Genomic DNA, 15,260 nt, shown 5'->3' on the forward strand with positions numbered 1-15,260 from the left:
GTTGGTCGTGCGGGTGGCAACCACTCGATGTGTCCCTTTCACATCGATGTTTCCCTCTCTCTCTCTTCCTCTCTCTCCCTCCCACTCTGTCTGTACAAAAAATGGAAAAATGTCCTCGGATGAGGATAAAAAAAAAAGAAAAGAAAAGTATTACATGGTAGAGCCCTGTGAGACTTGCTGTTACAGTAAGGATATCATTAGGGGTGTTACTCACTGTATTAAACAGAATCCCCTCATAAATCCAAGACTTAACGTCTCAGTATCAGAATTAGATAAGCTGCTTCTAAGCAGATGGTCATTCTTTTTTTTAACTCTTTTTTTTACATGCAAATTAAAATATCATCTTTATTGCAAAATTTAGGACATAATGGACTTCACAGAACAACAAAAATAAGATAGACCCTAGACACCAGAGTGTAACATTGCAGCAGACAGGTTAATACTCTTTACCCTCAACACTATCTTTCAACCTCCTCATAAGCCTTCTCAAGGGCAGACACGTCCTTACGTACGGGCCTCAGAAAACTCTCCTTCCTCTATGCCCTCACAATAGCTGTGGTGTTGCTCAGCATACACACAGCTCGCTGTACTCTGGCTAGGTCTTCATCAGGTACCACGGTGGGAGGCTAGTAATTAATGCCAACTTTGAAGCCAGTGGAGCACCAGACCACAAACTGAATGCTACACTTGGTCTTGATGGTGGCAATGGCAGCATTGACATCTTTGGGAACCACAGTACAGCAGGCCGTAAGCCATGTCTTTACCATGGTGAGGGGCACATTGCACCATCTGGTTGGCTGGCTCAAAGCATGTGTTGGTGATCTCTGCTACAGAAAGCTGTTCACGGTGGGCTTTCTCAGCAGAGATGGCAGGGCCTATATGGCCAGAGGGAAGTGGATGCGGGGTTAGGGCACCAGGCTGGTCTGGAATTCAGTCAGATCAACATTCAGGGCTCCCTCAAACCTGAGGTAAGCTGTGGTGGAGGACACAATCTGGCAAATAAGGCAGTTAAAGTTAGTATAGGATGAGAGCTCAATATTGAGTTTCTATGACAGATGTCATAGATGGCCACATTGTAAACCATGAAGGCACAATTAGAGTGCACCAGGGTGGTATGGGTGGTGAGGATGGAGTTATAGGGTGGAACTCCAGCTGTGGAAACCTGGAAGACTGGGTAAATGGAGAACTCCAGCTTGGACTTCTTGCCATAAATGACAGAGAGATGTTCCATCAGCAGGGAGGTGAACCCAGAGCCAATTCCTCTACCCAAGCTGTAGAAAACCAAGAAGCCTTGAAGACCTGTGCACTGGTCAGCCAGTTTCCTAATTCAGTCCAGGGCGAGGTCAATGATCTTCTTGTCAATGGCGGAGTGTCCATGGGCATAGTTATTGGCATCATCTTCCTTGCCTGTGATCAGCTGCTCAGGGTGGAAGAGCTGGCGGTAGGTACCAGTGCAAACTTCATCAATGACTGTGGGTTCCAGGTCTACAAACACTGCCCTGGGCACATGCTTGCCAGCACCTGTCTCACAGAAAATGTGTTGAGGAGCCATCTCCCCACCACCCTCAGTGGTCTTGTCGCTTGGCATCTGGCCATCGGGCTGGACACCGTGTTCCACAGTAGAGCTCCCAGCAGGCATTGTGGATCTGGACACCAGCCTGGCCAACATGGATGGAGATGCACCCCCACAGAACTGAGACTTGTAGGGCTCCTAACTAGTCTCCCTCATTAGTGGTAACTGACTGGATGTGAGGCCCAGAAAAGGAGGGGAGTTAGGATGCCATTTAAGTTTCTGGGCTTGGATGGTGGAGACTGTTTTCCAGAATGGGATAGGGAAGAAATTAGTTTGGGGATAGAGGGAAGAAAGCCCCACTTCAGTCTCTTCTACCTAACAGCCAGAGTAACACTGTTAAGTTAGCTCATGTAAGTCAGATAATGTTCCTGCTCTACTGAAAACCCCCCAGTGATACTCATCTCTCTCAGACTAAAGTAAAAAATCAAAATCTTGCCCTGGCCAGTTTGGCTCAGCGGTTAGAGCGTCGGCCTGCGGTCCGGAGAGACCCGGGTTCGGTTCCCGCTAAGGGCACGTGCTTCGGTTGCGGTTTGTCCCCGGCTCTGGTTGGTCGTGCGGGTGGCAGCCACTCGATGTGTCCCTTCACGTCGATGTTTCTCTCTCTCTCTCCTTTCCTCTCTCTCCCTCCCACTCTATCTGTACAAAAAATGGAAAAATGTCCTCGGGTGAGGATAAAAAACAAACAAACAAAAAAACAAAATCTTTTTTTTTTTAATTCTCACCCGAGGACTTTTTTTTTTTTTTGCATTTATCTTTAGATAGAGCAGGAGGGAGAGAAGGAGGAAGCAAGAGAGAGAAACATTGACGTGAGAGAGACACATCTACTGGCTGCTACCCATAGGACCCCAACCAGGGCCGGGGACAAACTGCAACCGAGGTACATGCCCTTGGCGGGAACCGAACCCGGGAATCTCTGGTCCTCGGGCCAACACTCTGCTGAGCCAAACCGCCCAGGGCAAAAGTCAAAATCTTTACAATGACCTACAAAACTCTAAGTGATTTGGTTTTCATTAGCCTTTTTCATATTATTCTCTCCTTTATTCACTTTGATGCAGTCACAATGACCTCTTTCCTGTTCCTTCAACAACCAGGCAAATTTCCACCTCATGGTTTTTGTACTTCTCATTTTCCAAGACACCCATTTCAAGCTGCCTCATTTTCAGCAAGTCTTATCTCAAATATCATCTTTTTTAGGGATGATGTACCCTGACTACCCTATTTAAATTGAAACCCAACCCCCATCCTAGTAGTACTTCCTATTTACTTTTCCTGCTTTATTTTTTTTCTTATTTCTGACCACCTTTTAACTCTGAACTCAACAAAAGCAAATGTTGAGAAAGACCAAGACAGTACTCTGTAAGGAGAACCATACAGCAGAACTGAGGAATGCATCCAACATCCATAAATGACTTTTTAAAATTTTTTTGTATATTCTGTTCACTGCTATATCCCCAGCACTTAGACAAGAACCTTATTACATAGTAGCTATCCAATAAACATGTTATTGAATAAACTCAATAAATGAAGGAATTAACCAAGCACGTCTTGAAGATCCCCAACATTTAATGGCTTAGTAAAAGAGGACGAACCTTCCTTCAAAGGGGACTGAGAAGAAAGAGCCAAGGAGATGGAAAGATAATTAAGAGAGTCTAATACCCCAGACACAAAGGGAGTTTCCTGAGTGATTTGGTGTCTTTTGTTATTAATAACAAGCCCCTTTTAACTATATCTGAGTTTGTAGTAATGAAGTGATTTCTGGCAGGGCTTCTAGATTTCTTCCTGATTGAGAAACCAATCATGTGATTAGTGGGTTAGAACTTTCAGTCCATTCCCTGACCTCAATGGCCAATGATTCAGTCCATCATGCCCACATAATGAAACCTCAATAAAAATGTCTTACCAGGTTTGGTGAACTTTATGTGCTAGTTGGAGGGTGGTACCCATGAAGCTATGCACCAACCCCTCTCTGTCCACTCATCCACCCTCCCCTTCCTTGCATCTGGCTGTTTCTGGGTTACATTCTTTACAATAAAATTGATATGGTAAGTATACACTTTCCTGCCTTTTGTAAATTATTGAACTGGGGGTGGGGCAGGGGCAAGGGAGTGCAAGGAGAGAAACACTGAATTTATAGTCAGCTGGGGGGAAGTGAAGGTAGCTTGGGTACCCCATTTGCTCCTGGCATCTGAAGAGGGGGCTTGTGGGATAGAGCCCTTAATCCATAGGGTCTGAATTGACTCCATATAATGTTATAATTAAATTATAGAATACCCTATTGGGACAGATAACTGGAGAATTGGTTGTTGTTTTTTTATTGGTAGAAGTGGGGGATCCCTTTCCCCACTGGGTGCTGGGGTGGGGTCCCTTTCCCCATCAATCTGCAGGGTACAGACCTGGAGAATGTTCAACTTCAGCTTTCTGGCAAAGCTGTACAAATGTCATGTCTATATTATCTGGCCTTCCCTTTGCTCCTCTCCAGTTAATTAATAACTGGGTTCATTACAAAGGTATCAGTTTTGTGGGGAAAAAACAGTGACTCAACCAAGAGGGACAAAGCCTGATTTGAACCCAAATATTTTTACCAGAATATAAAGCGTAACTAAAGTTGGCAGATCATATGACATAAAAAGAAAAGAGGACAGATTCCAAGATTTAATGAGAAAATAGATGATTCCACTAAAAGCAAATTTCCAGAAACATAGGAATTGAACTTGAATGAGCTGGTGTTGAGAAAACCAAGTGATTACTGGACCCTTAGTATGCCATGAGTAATAACAGTATCATTTATAAATACTTATAAATGTTCAATACAGATTTTAAGGCATTAATATGTGACTAAAGAAACAAGACCTTTTCTGTAGTTGTGGCATTACTGTACGCCATACTGCCTTTACTATTGTATAAAACCATTTAGGATTAGACACTAATTCAAATGCCTTAACAGACTTGAATAAGAGAGCTACTATAGATTCATAGTGAACCCGGCTGGTGTGGCTCAGTGGTTGAGCACTGACCCATGCACCAAGAAGTAACCAGTTCAATTCCTGGTCAGGGCACATGCCCAGGTTGTGGGCCAAATCCCCAGTGGGGGGCATGCAGGAGGTGGCCAATCGATGTTCTCTCATTGGCCACCGATGTTTTTATCTCTCTCTCTCTCCTTTCCTCTCTAAGAAAAATCAATGAAGAACAAAAATTCCTAATGAAACTGTTCTTGTATGAGTTGCTAAGTCCCTAAGCAGGTGAAGTCTGAGTTAAGTCTTGAGGATGACAGGAATTGACCCAGCAAATGAGGAGGGGAGCATGGAAATCACTTGGCAAGTCCAGGGAACTACCAAAAGTTTCTGTGGGGCTGGAGAAGCGGGCAGAGCCTTCAGTATCCTGAAAGATTATTACCATCCTATTATTACTAATGTGCTTGAGGTTTACTATTAGTGGGGAGACATAGGAGGACTATTAGCAGAGGAGCAACATCTGATTTATACTTTTTTTTTTTTTTACTCCCCAAATAGAGAAGCCAGCAATCTCAAAGCTTGGCAAGATAAAATTGCCAAGTATTTCCCATTAATTCTAGTAAGGCCACAACAAAGTAAAAGGGACCTTGAGAATTAATCTACACCAAGATATTCAGCAGAGGAATTCTGAAACTTGTAGACAGAAGGGTATATAAAGCCTCAACCCCCCACTCAACTCACTCTTCAAATTAGCTGAGAGCCCGTCTGCACTTCACAAGCCAGATGACAGATTTGCTTGCCTTGCTTCTTTAATAAACTTGCTTGCATGAACAATAGACATGGACACAAAGCTGGGGACAGGGCAGGGAGGGGGAGGGGGAAATCAGTGGGGGAAAAAGGAGAAACGTCTGTAACAAAAATTAATAAAAATAAATTTAAAAAATAAAAATTAAAATAAAATAAATAAATAAATAAATAAATTTGCTTGCTTTAATTACTTTAATAATTTGGCCTTAACTTTCTCCATCTCTCTGCAACCCTAGTGCCTAGCACAGTAACTGGCAGATCATAGACACTCAAAAAGTGCTTGGTGAATGAACAAGTGAATGGGAAACATTTGGAAGGAGGATTGGGCCTTTTTTTTTTTTTAATTTATCTTTATGGTTGAAAATAATACAGATGTCCTCTTTTGTGTCCCCCCACTCCCCTTGACCTGGAGGGCCTGACGTGGCTCAGTTTGGTTCCATCCACAGTAAGGGCACATGTGGGAGGCAACCAATCAATGTTTCTCACATTGATCTCTCTCTTTTCTCTCTCTCTCTCTCTCTCTCTCTCTCTCTCTCTCTCTCTCCCTCTCTCTAAAAACATCAATGATTGCCTAAACAAAAATAATAATAATGTACTGTAGTATTTTTAACATTTACAGAAGTAAAGTGCATGATAAAAAAAAGCATAAAGGCCAGAAGGGAAAAATTGAAAGTACACTATAGCAAGGTTCTTACAGTATGCATGCAGAGGTTTAATGTCACTTGACGGTAGACTGGAAGTTAAACTCTAAAGTATAAACTCTAAGTACAAACTCTAAAGAAGAAATATATAAGTAGAATAGCCTTGCATCTATCAAGAAATTGAAAGTGTGGTTAAAAGCCTTTCCACAGCCCTGGCCAGTTTGGCTCAGCGGTTAGAATGTCAGCCTGCTGTCCAGAGAGACCGGGGTTCGGTTCCCGCTAAGGGCACGTACCTCGGTTGCAGTTTGTCCCCGGCCCTGGTTGGGTCGTGCGGGTGGCAACCACTCGATGTGTCTCTTTCACATTGATGTTTCTCTCTCTCTCTCCCCCTCCCACTCTATCTGAACAAAAAAAATGGAAAGATGTCCTTGGGTAAGGATTAAAAAAAAAAGCCTTTCCACAAAGTACACTCCGTGCGCAGATGGCTCCACTAATTAGTTCTCTCAAACGTATAAGGGGGTGGGGCTTTTTTCTGCAATGAATTTGTCACCAGAACACAGGTTTTGTGAAAACCACCACTAAGCCCTGCTGGTGTCACTCAGTGCTTGAGCATCCACCCATGCACCAAGAGGTTGCCTGTTTGATTCCCAGTCAGGGCACATGCCTAGGTTGTGGGCCCAATCCCCAGTAGGGGACATGCAGGAGGCAGCCAATCGATATTCTCTCTCATCGATGTTTCTATCTTTCTCTCCCTCTCCCTTCTTCTCTCTCTAAAATCAATAAAGAAAAAAATTTTTTAAGAATATTCAAAAAAAAAGTATGCCTGGGTCTTGGCATACTTTCGGTTTCAACTGAAAGCTGAACATGAGCATGGTATTGCCATTGATATCTCCCTGTGGAAATTCAAGACCAGCAAGTATTATGTGACCATAATTTGTGCTCCAGAACACAGAGACTTTATCAAAAACATGATTACAGGCACATCTCAGGATGACTGTACTGTCCTGACTGTTTCTGCGGGTATTGGTGAATTTGAAGCAGGTATGTCCAAGAATAGGCAGACCCATGAGCATGTCCTTCATGCTGATACACTGGATGTAAAACAACTGATTGTTGGTGTTAACAAAATGGATTCCACTGAGCCACTGCTATGCAAAGGTCTGAGGTCTGAGAGAACTTCACCGTGTTGCTTGCCAATTCCAAAAAAAATAGCCCAGAGGACTAGCTGTGAAAGATATGTGTTTATTATGACTTACATGCTCACTGGCCAGCTGCTGAAGTTCTCCACAGCACAGAATTCTCCAGCACAGGGCACAGAAAACAAAGCAAATAGGGCATGCTGTGTTTGGGGGTGGGGTGCAGGTATTTGTGCACAAGCTGTGTGAAATCAAAACACTGGCTGTTTTTCTTCAGTTGTTTATAGCCCAGATTTACATCTAGAAGCAGTTTCTATTTGACTGTTTCTTGACCAAGGAGCTGGTCAGGCTCCTAAGGTCTCAGAGTCTGCTTACTGGTGGTCTTCATCATATTCCCACAGTGGAGTTGGAGCTTGGGAAGGGGCCCATGTTCTCACAGACCACACAGCCACCCTACAGCCAGAAGAGATACAAGGACATTATTAAAGAAGTCAGCGCCTCATTAACAAAATTGGCTATAACCCTGACACAGTATAATTTGTGCTAATTTCTGATTGGAATGGCAACAACATGCTGGAGCCAAGTGATAACATGCCTTGGTTCAAGGGATGAAAAGTTATCTGTGAAGATGGCAGTGCTAGTGGAACCATGCTGCTTGAAGCTCTGGTTCAACTGACAAGTTCCTGCCTCTGTCCCTTCAGGATGTCTACAAAATTGATAGTGTTGGTACTGTCCTGTGGGCTGAGTAGAGACTGGTGTTTGCTTCAGTTAAGTCTATTGAAATGCACCATGAAGCATCGAGTGAAGCTTTTTCTGGGGACAATGTGGGCTTCAATGTCAAGAACGTGTCCATCAAAGATGTTCATTGTGGCAATGTGACTGGTGACAGCAAAAATGACCCACCAATGGAAGCAGCTGGCTTCACAGCTCAGGTAATTATCCTGAATCACCCATGCCAAATCAGTGTCAGATATGCACCTGTGCTGGACTGTCACACAGCTCACATTTCCTACAAATTTGCTGGGCTGAAGAAGATTAATCTTTGTTCTGGGAAAAAGCTGGAAGATGGCCCAAAGTTTTTGAAATCTGGTGATGCTTCCTTCATTGATATGGTTCCATGTGTGTTGAGAGCTTCTCTGTCTATCTCCCTCTGAGCCATTTTGCTGTTCTCGACATGAGACAGACAGTTGCTGTGAGTGTCATCAAAGCAGCAGACAAGAAGGCAGCTGGAACTGGCCAAGTCACCAAGTCAGAAGGTTAAATAAATATTATCCCCAATACCTGCCACCTCCATCTTAATCAGTGGTAGAAAAACTGTCTCAGAACTATTTGTCTCAATTGGCCACTTAAGTTTAATAGTAAGACTGGTTATTGATGATTACAATGCATTGTAAAACCTTCAGAAGGAAAGAATGTTTTGTGGACCATTTGGGATTTTTTGTGTGTGGCAGTTTTTAAGTTATTCATTTTTAAAATTAGTACTTTTTAATGGAAACAACTTGACCAAAAATTTGTCACAGAATTCTGAGACCCATTAATACAAAGTTTATTGAGAAATCTGTGTGTTCTTTTGGTCAACACTGTAACTTCCTATAGTACTACTTAGGTAAAAGACTTAAGTAAGAGTTGCCTATAACCTATTTCTGGTGTTACATCAGCTGAAACTTCATAATTTAACAATTCTGTTAATGCTTTTTTTCTGGGTGGGAACTTTGGTTTTTTTTCACCTTGTCTTAAGGGGAGGAATAATCTGTTTACACAGTAAAAAGCCATGGAAGGGGGTCTGTTGATGCAAAATGAAATAGGTTGGGACCAATAAGTAAAGAGTAACTTTGTTTATGTGCAAGCTAGTTTATTTACATTTTTATTTTTTGTTGTTAGTCCTTACCAGAGGACATTTTTTGCATTGATTTTTTTAGATAGGGTAGAAGGGAGGGTGGAAGGGAGAGAAAGAGAGAGAAAAACATTGATGTGAGAGAGACACATTAATTGGCTGCCTCCTGCATGACCCTGACCAGGTCAAGGATCGAACCTGCAACCCAGATACATTCCCTGGACCAGGAATTAAACCCAAGACTCTTCAGTCTGCAGGCTGATGCTCCAACCGTTGAGCCAAACCGGTCAGAGCTGTATTTGCTGTCATGCATAGACCTCCTTCTTTGACCAATAAAGAGTCTAGTGCAATGTGATCATCTATTACTATACAGGCAAGAAAGTCAAGGGATTTTGAAAGAAGTTTGACATTTTCACCTGTATCTCTACCTATATTTGCCGTGGTGGAGGTTATGTTTTTTGCTGTTATAGGATTATAATAGTTCATAAAGGCCAATTCTGTTATATTAAAGTCCATGTGTTGCATATAAAATTCTGTGTAATTACATCATGTTGAGTAAATTTGTTGGTTTTTTAAATTTTAGTTTTCCAGTTTTACTGGAATGTGAATTCTCACCTTTACAAATACAGAGGTATTTTAAAGAACCTAAAATGATACCTTAAATAATATTGAACCTTAAATAATATTGAGCACTGCCTTGCTACAGTTGATTGTACCCAGATTCTAGAAAAAATAAATGATAGTGGAAGTTGAAAAAGTGACCATTCTACACAAACTCTTCCAGAAAATTGATCAGAAGGGAATACCTCTCATCTATTTCTATGAGGCTGGCTTTATCCTAATATCACAACCAGAAAAAATATTACAAGAAAAGTATATCCTTCATGTGGTTTATCCCAGGAAAGCAAGGTCAGTTTCACTTTCAATAACCAACCAGATTCCACATAAAAGATAAATCATACAGTGTTTGCCTTTCTCTGTCTGACTTATTTCACTTAACATAATGCCCTCTAGGTCCATTTACGTTGTTGGAAATGGCAAGATTTTATTCTTCTTTATGGCAGAGTAATATTCCATTGTATACCATTGTTTATATGCAGCATCATAAATATAGTCAATAATATTGTCATAACTATATATAGTGTCAGATGAACACCAGACTTATCATGGTAATCACTTCATAAGGCATATAAGTATCTAATCACTATGATGTACACCTGAAACTAATATACTATTGTATGTCAACTATTAAAACAAAAAATGTTAAAATTAATCAGTGAGTATAGTTCACAATATTGAAAAATTTTTAAAAGAAAAGCACATAGCCCTGGCCAGTTTGGCTCAGCAGTTGGAGCATCAGCCTGTGGACCAGAGAGTCCCAGGTTCGGTTCCCGCTAGGGGCACGTACAAAAAAAAAAAAAATTTAAAATAAATAAAAATAAAAGGAAAGCACATGATCATCTCAATAGATGTATAAAAAGCACTTGACTAAATCCTAAAAGGTCTGAGCCAGAAGGAGATCACATCCACAATACAAGGCCAATGTAGAGCCTGGGTTTATTGCATGTGCCTGGGTGCAGGCGGGCTGAGCTGAAAAAGGTTCAGCCTCAAATAACAGTTGGGGTATAGGTAATATACTCTACCTGTAGCTTCCAGCAGTTCCTGCTGATGTACTCTGCCTGGCTCATTGTCCACTTTGCAGTTGGATTGGTCTTGTATCTCGTCCTGTATCTGCTGGGTGATACATTGTCTTGTGGATAATCCGATAATCATTCGTACTCAACAGAAGGCTGAGCAAAGGTCATGCAAGCAACATAATTTTTCACAGTTTCTGCCTTTTGCAAGCATTTACCTTTACCCGTTAAAACATTACTAACCCTTTCATTCACATCTTATAATGATGATAAAAAAGGGAAAAGGGGCAAAGTTTCTCTTTGTCTACTTCCTGCAGGTGTGGGGTTGTTATGGACTCCTAAAAAGAATGTGTTAGATAACTTCTTGGAGAATGGGGTGATAGGGTCCTTTTACCTGTGCTGGAACAAATTGTCCAACTTTCTGGTTAACTAAAATTTGCAGTCGATTTTGTACAAACCTAGCAATCAGGCACAAGAGGCAGGGTCCAAAATGCAATAATAAGAAGGCTAATCCTAGAGACCCTATGAAGGGGAGTAGCCAGTTTAGTTTAGGCAAGGCTGCCTCTATATTTGTCCAGATAGATTGGGCTAGATGATCCTGACAGAATTCTTCTAGCCACTGGGCATTATCTAGAATTCATCGTGTCCTCTCTTCGACCTGGCCAGTTGAGTTAACACAGAAGCAACAAGATGAATTTGCTGTCATGCATAGACCTCCTTCTTTGACCAATAAATAGTCTAGTGCAATGTGATCATCTATTACCATGCAGGCAAGAGAGTCAAGGGATTTTGAAAGAAGTTTGACATTTTCACCTGTATCTCTACCTATATTTGCCATGGTGGTGGTTATGTTTTTTGCTGTTATAGCATTATAAGTAACTCCTCCCATGAGGCCCGCAGTGGTAATTGCAGCTATGACTCCTGCTATGAAGAGTTTGACTCCCCTTTTTGCCCTATGATGGCTTCTGGGCTCAGGGCTTGATGAGGTTGAATTAGGGATGAAGGAATGGATTAAGGTATTGGCTGGGGTGACATACCCCACTGCCCATAAGCTACCCTGTTTTTCTGGGTTTAGGCATTGAATAGCAATTCCTCTCCTGGAGGCAGAAATGTTTAGTGCACCTACAAACATCATTCCCGCTGGTAAACAAAGTAGTCCAGTCATATTTGGGCCTAGGGAGGTATTTGATAGACACACAGTAAGGCTCGAATGATTAAACCACGATAGAGGGAGGAGAGGGCTAGTGCCGCCGGCAGAACTGCACCCTGGATAGTGACTAATTTCCCTGGTATGATTTTTTTGGTATTGCGTCAAGTCCCTCTGAGCTTGCACATATAAACTCCATTGCAGGGGTTAGACACATCATGAGTAGTTAGATTATAGGTGCCCCTCCCCCTCATAAGGTTATAGTGAGAGATGATATACATGGTGCCCACTTTCACGGTCTGTATTCATACTGAGAATCAAGATCAAGTGAGCTTTTGCCCTTCTGCTCCACTGGAGGTTTCTGTCCTCCCTGAGATTAATTTAGTACATCTGTGTTACTGATTGACAGGTGTACTATCCCAGTCAAACTCCCCACCTAGCACTGTCCCCAGAGCAGGTTGTGCCCAGCTGGCACAGCTGAGGACTTGGCGCCAGATGCGAGAGCCCCTCAGGGCTCACCCCCCCCAACTCCCACTCGCCCCCACCCCACCCCTACTCCTGCCTCACTGGGTCAGTGAACAAAACAATAAGAGTAGTGGTAGTTCACCCAGGGCCACAACAGTGGACCCTGCCCTGCCTCGCCCCCTCAAGGGCACTGGGGAGGACGAGTGGGGATGGGTTTGTGTTAGGAGATGAAGCAGATTCTTGGAGCGAAAAATGAGAGGGCTTGGTGGGGAGGGTAGGAGTAAAGGTTAAAGTAGCATGGAGTTTAGATAGAATGTCCCGCCCTAACAAGGGAGTAGGGCAGGCTGGTAACACTAAAAAGAGTGGAGAAACATATAAGGGCCTAAAGAACAAGTGAGTATCTGGGTTGCCCTGAGTTGAGATATTTGGCCGTCAATTCCCACAACTGAAACCCCAGAGTGTCAAGGAGGTCCCCTGAACTCGGGGAGGGCAGAGTAGGTTGCCCTGGTATCAATTAAAAATGAAATTGGGGGGTCAGCTTTAGCTCAAGTGGTTACTTCGTCATGGCAGATATTAAAAATGAAATTGGCCTACCTGCTGCCATCAGAGTTACCCGAGGCTTGGAGTTTGAGATGACAGTCGGTTGGGGCGTCCGTTCCTGGGCACCTTCGTCTTCAGCGGCAAGGCCAATCAGATCAAGGCCTGGATTACCCATTCTGCTAGCCAAAGGAAGGGATGAGGACTGACTCTGTGGTCTGATTGCATTTAAAGCAGGGACCTGGGGGTCCACTCTGCTGATCCTAGTGGGTGCCCTTCTTCTGTCCCCTGAAGGGGGTTTGCTGATCCCTTGATTAGTGAGGCCTCTGATGACAGGAGCAAGCATTTGAAATTCTGCTGTTCTTTGCTGTTTAGCCTCTTCATCATGATTATTAAAAACCTTAAAGACTAGATTTAGAAGTTCCCATTGAGGGGTTTGAGGGCCATCTTCAAGTTTTTGTAACTTTCTCCTAATGTCTGGGGCTGACTTAAGACTGAGCAAAGGTCATGCAAGCAACACAATTTTTCAGTTTCTGCCTTTTGCAAGTGTTTACCTTTACTCTTTAAAACATTACTAACCCTTTCAAATCCAACACCCATTCCTAATAAACTCAGCAAACTAGGAATCAGTGGGACTTCTCCACCTGTTAAAGAGCGCCTACAAAAACCCTACAGTTAGTATCATACTTAATGATGAAAGACTGAATACTTTCCCCCTAAGATCAGCAACAAGACATAAAGATGTCCACTTTCATCACTACTATTCAATATTGTACTAAAGAATCTAGATAGTGTAATAAGGTAAAATAAGAAATAAAAGATGTCCAGGTCGGAAAGAAGTAAAACATAATATGATCATCTATGTAGAAAATCTAAGAAATTTATTTAAAAGTTACTGTAACTAATACAGACATTCCTGGGAGATATTGTGGCTTCCAGACCACCACAATAAAGCAAGTATCGCAATAAATAAAAATCATAAACTTTTTGTTGGTGGGGGGTTTTGCCTTTAATTTGTAAAAAATGCAACATGTCTGAAACTCAGTAAAGGGAAACACAATAAAATGAGGTATTTCTGTATATAAAAAGAAATTATATTTCTATATACTAGCGATAAAAACCAGGAATTGAAATATAAATAATATTGACAATAATACCAATACATATGAAGTACTTAATAAGAAATATGGCAAAAGATGTAAAAGACCTGTACTACAAAACATTGTTGAGAGAAAGTACAGCAAATGTAAATAAATGGAGAAAGAGAATTTTTTCAAGAAAAGATTCCATTTACTAAGATGCGGATTCAAAATCCCAGCAGGTTTTTTTGTAGACACTGACAAGCTCATTCTAAAATTCACATGTAAGTGTAAAATATCTAGAATAGGCAAAACAACTTTGAAAAAGAACAAAGTTTGTGGAGGGTGGCTGAGTCAGTGTCTCTTGTTGTTTCTGTGGTGTTTGCAAAGCTCACCCAGGAACGGGACCCTGTGGCGTTTGCAAAGCTCACCCAGGAACAGGACCCTGTGGCGTTTGCAAAGCTCACCCAGGAACAGGACCCTGTGGCGTTTGCAAGGCTCACCCAGGAACAGGACCCTGTGGCGTTTGCAAGGCTCACCCAGGAGCATTCTGTCCAAGGTCACTTGTTGATCCTGTGTGCTGCCAAGGCCCATGCAGGAGCATTCTGAGCCTCGACAAGAATGTATGGAAAGTCTCTACCTTGAACTCAGAGGCTGGTGGAAACATCTGGTGTTTGAAGATAATGAAGCTTTTGAACCCCTTCCCCCCTTCATTATTGCTATATAATAAACATGCTGAGCTAGCTCAGGGTCACTGTTTCTCCATCAGAGAGCAGTGTCCCACCTGGCCCCAGCTTTTCTCTCTATTAGTCTCTGTCTTTTTCCTGTCGCCCCTCCTCAGGTCTGGTTCAACTAGCTGTGCAGGTTGCTGCAAAAGCTGAAAATAAATTCAAGACTACAGGATTCAAGATGCCACAAGAAAGCATCAGGAAAGATAACTATAGAGACTTCTGGTCAAGATGGTGGCATAGGTAAACGTGGTATCACATCCTCCCACAACCACATCAGAGTTACAACTAAACTACCGAACAACCGTCATTCAAAACTGCCTGAAATCCAGCTGAATGGAAGTCCTACAACTACGAAATTAAAGAAGCAGCCACATGAGACTGGTAGGAGGGGCGGAGACGTGGACCGGCTGGTCCCACACCCACGTGTGGTGGATAAAAATCAGGAGGACACCTCAGCTGGGAAGGTCCTCCCTGAGGACTGAGGGGTTCTCATCACACACCAGGCGCCCAGCTCAGGGTTCCAGTGCCATGAGAGGAGTCCCCGTTACTTCTGGCTGGAAAAGCCAGCGGGAATTGAGGCTAAGGCTGCTGGAACCCCAGGGAGCTCCTCTTAAAGGGCCCATGCACAGATTTACTCGGTCGCATCCTCCAGGCTCCAGCATTGAGGGAGGCAGCTTGAAAGGTACCAGAGACATATGGAGAAGAACTGAGTTGTTTGACATTGG

At 42.7% G+C, this 15,260-nt stretch overlaps 1 protein-coding gene and 2 pseudogenes across 1 annotated transcript in view; 2 read left to right on the forward strand and 1 right to left on the reverse strand.

Moving 5' to 3' along the window:
* Nucleotides 1-458: 458 nt before the first annotated feature.
* On the reverse strand, nucleotides 459-1,603 carry LOC118637682 (annotated as a pseudogene).
* A 3,234-nt stretch (nucleotides 1,604-4,837) lies between these two features.
* On the forward strand, nucleotides 4,838-8,407 carry LOC118637683 (annotated as a pseudogene).
* A 4,344-nt stretch (nucleotides 8,408-12,751) lies between these two features.
* The window catches only part of THEM4 (thioesterase superfamily member 4), a 36,883-nt gene continuing 34,374 nt past the window's right edge, over nucleotides 12,752-15,260 (forward strand). Inside the window, exon 1 of the mRNA XM_036273240.1 lies at nucleotides 12,752-12,826. Coding sequence (XP_036129133.1) covers nucleotides 12,752-12,826 — 75 coding nt within the window. The remainder of the gene's footprint in view (nucleotides 12,827-15,260) is intronic.

Source organism: Molossus molossus, unplaced genomic scaffold (assembly GCF_014108415.1).
Source record: "Molossus molossus isolate mMolMol1 unplaced genomic scaffold, mMolMol1.p scaffold_m16_p_20, whole genome shotgun sequence".
In the NCBI taxonomy this organism is placed as follows: domain Eukaryota; kingdom Metazoa; phylum Chordata; class Mammalia; order Chiroptera; family Molossidae; genus Molossus; species Molossus molossus.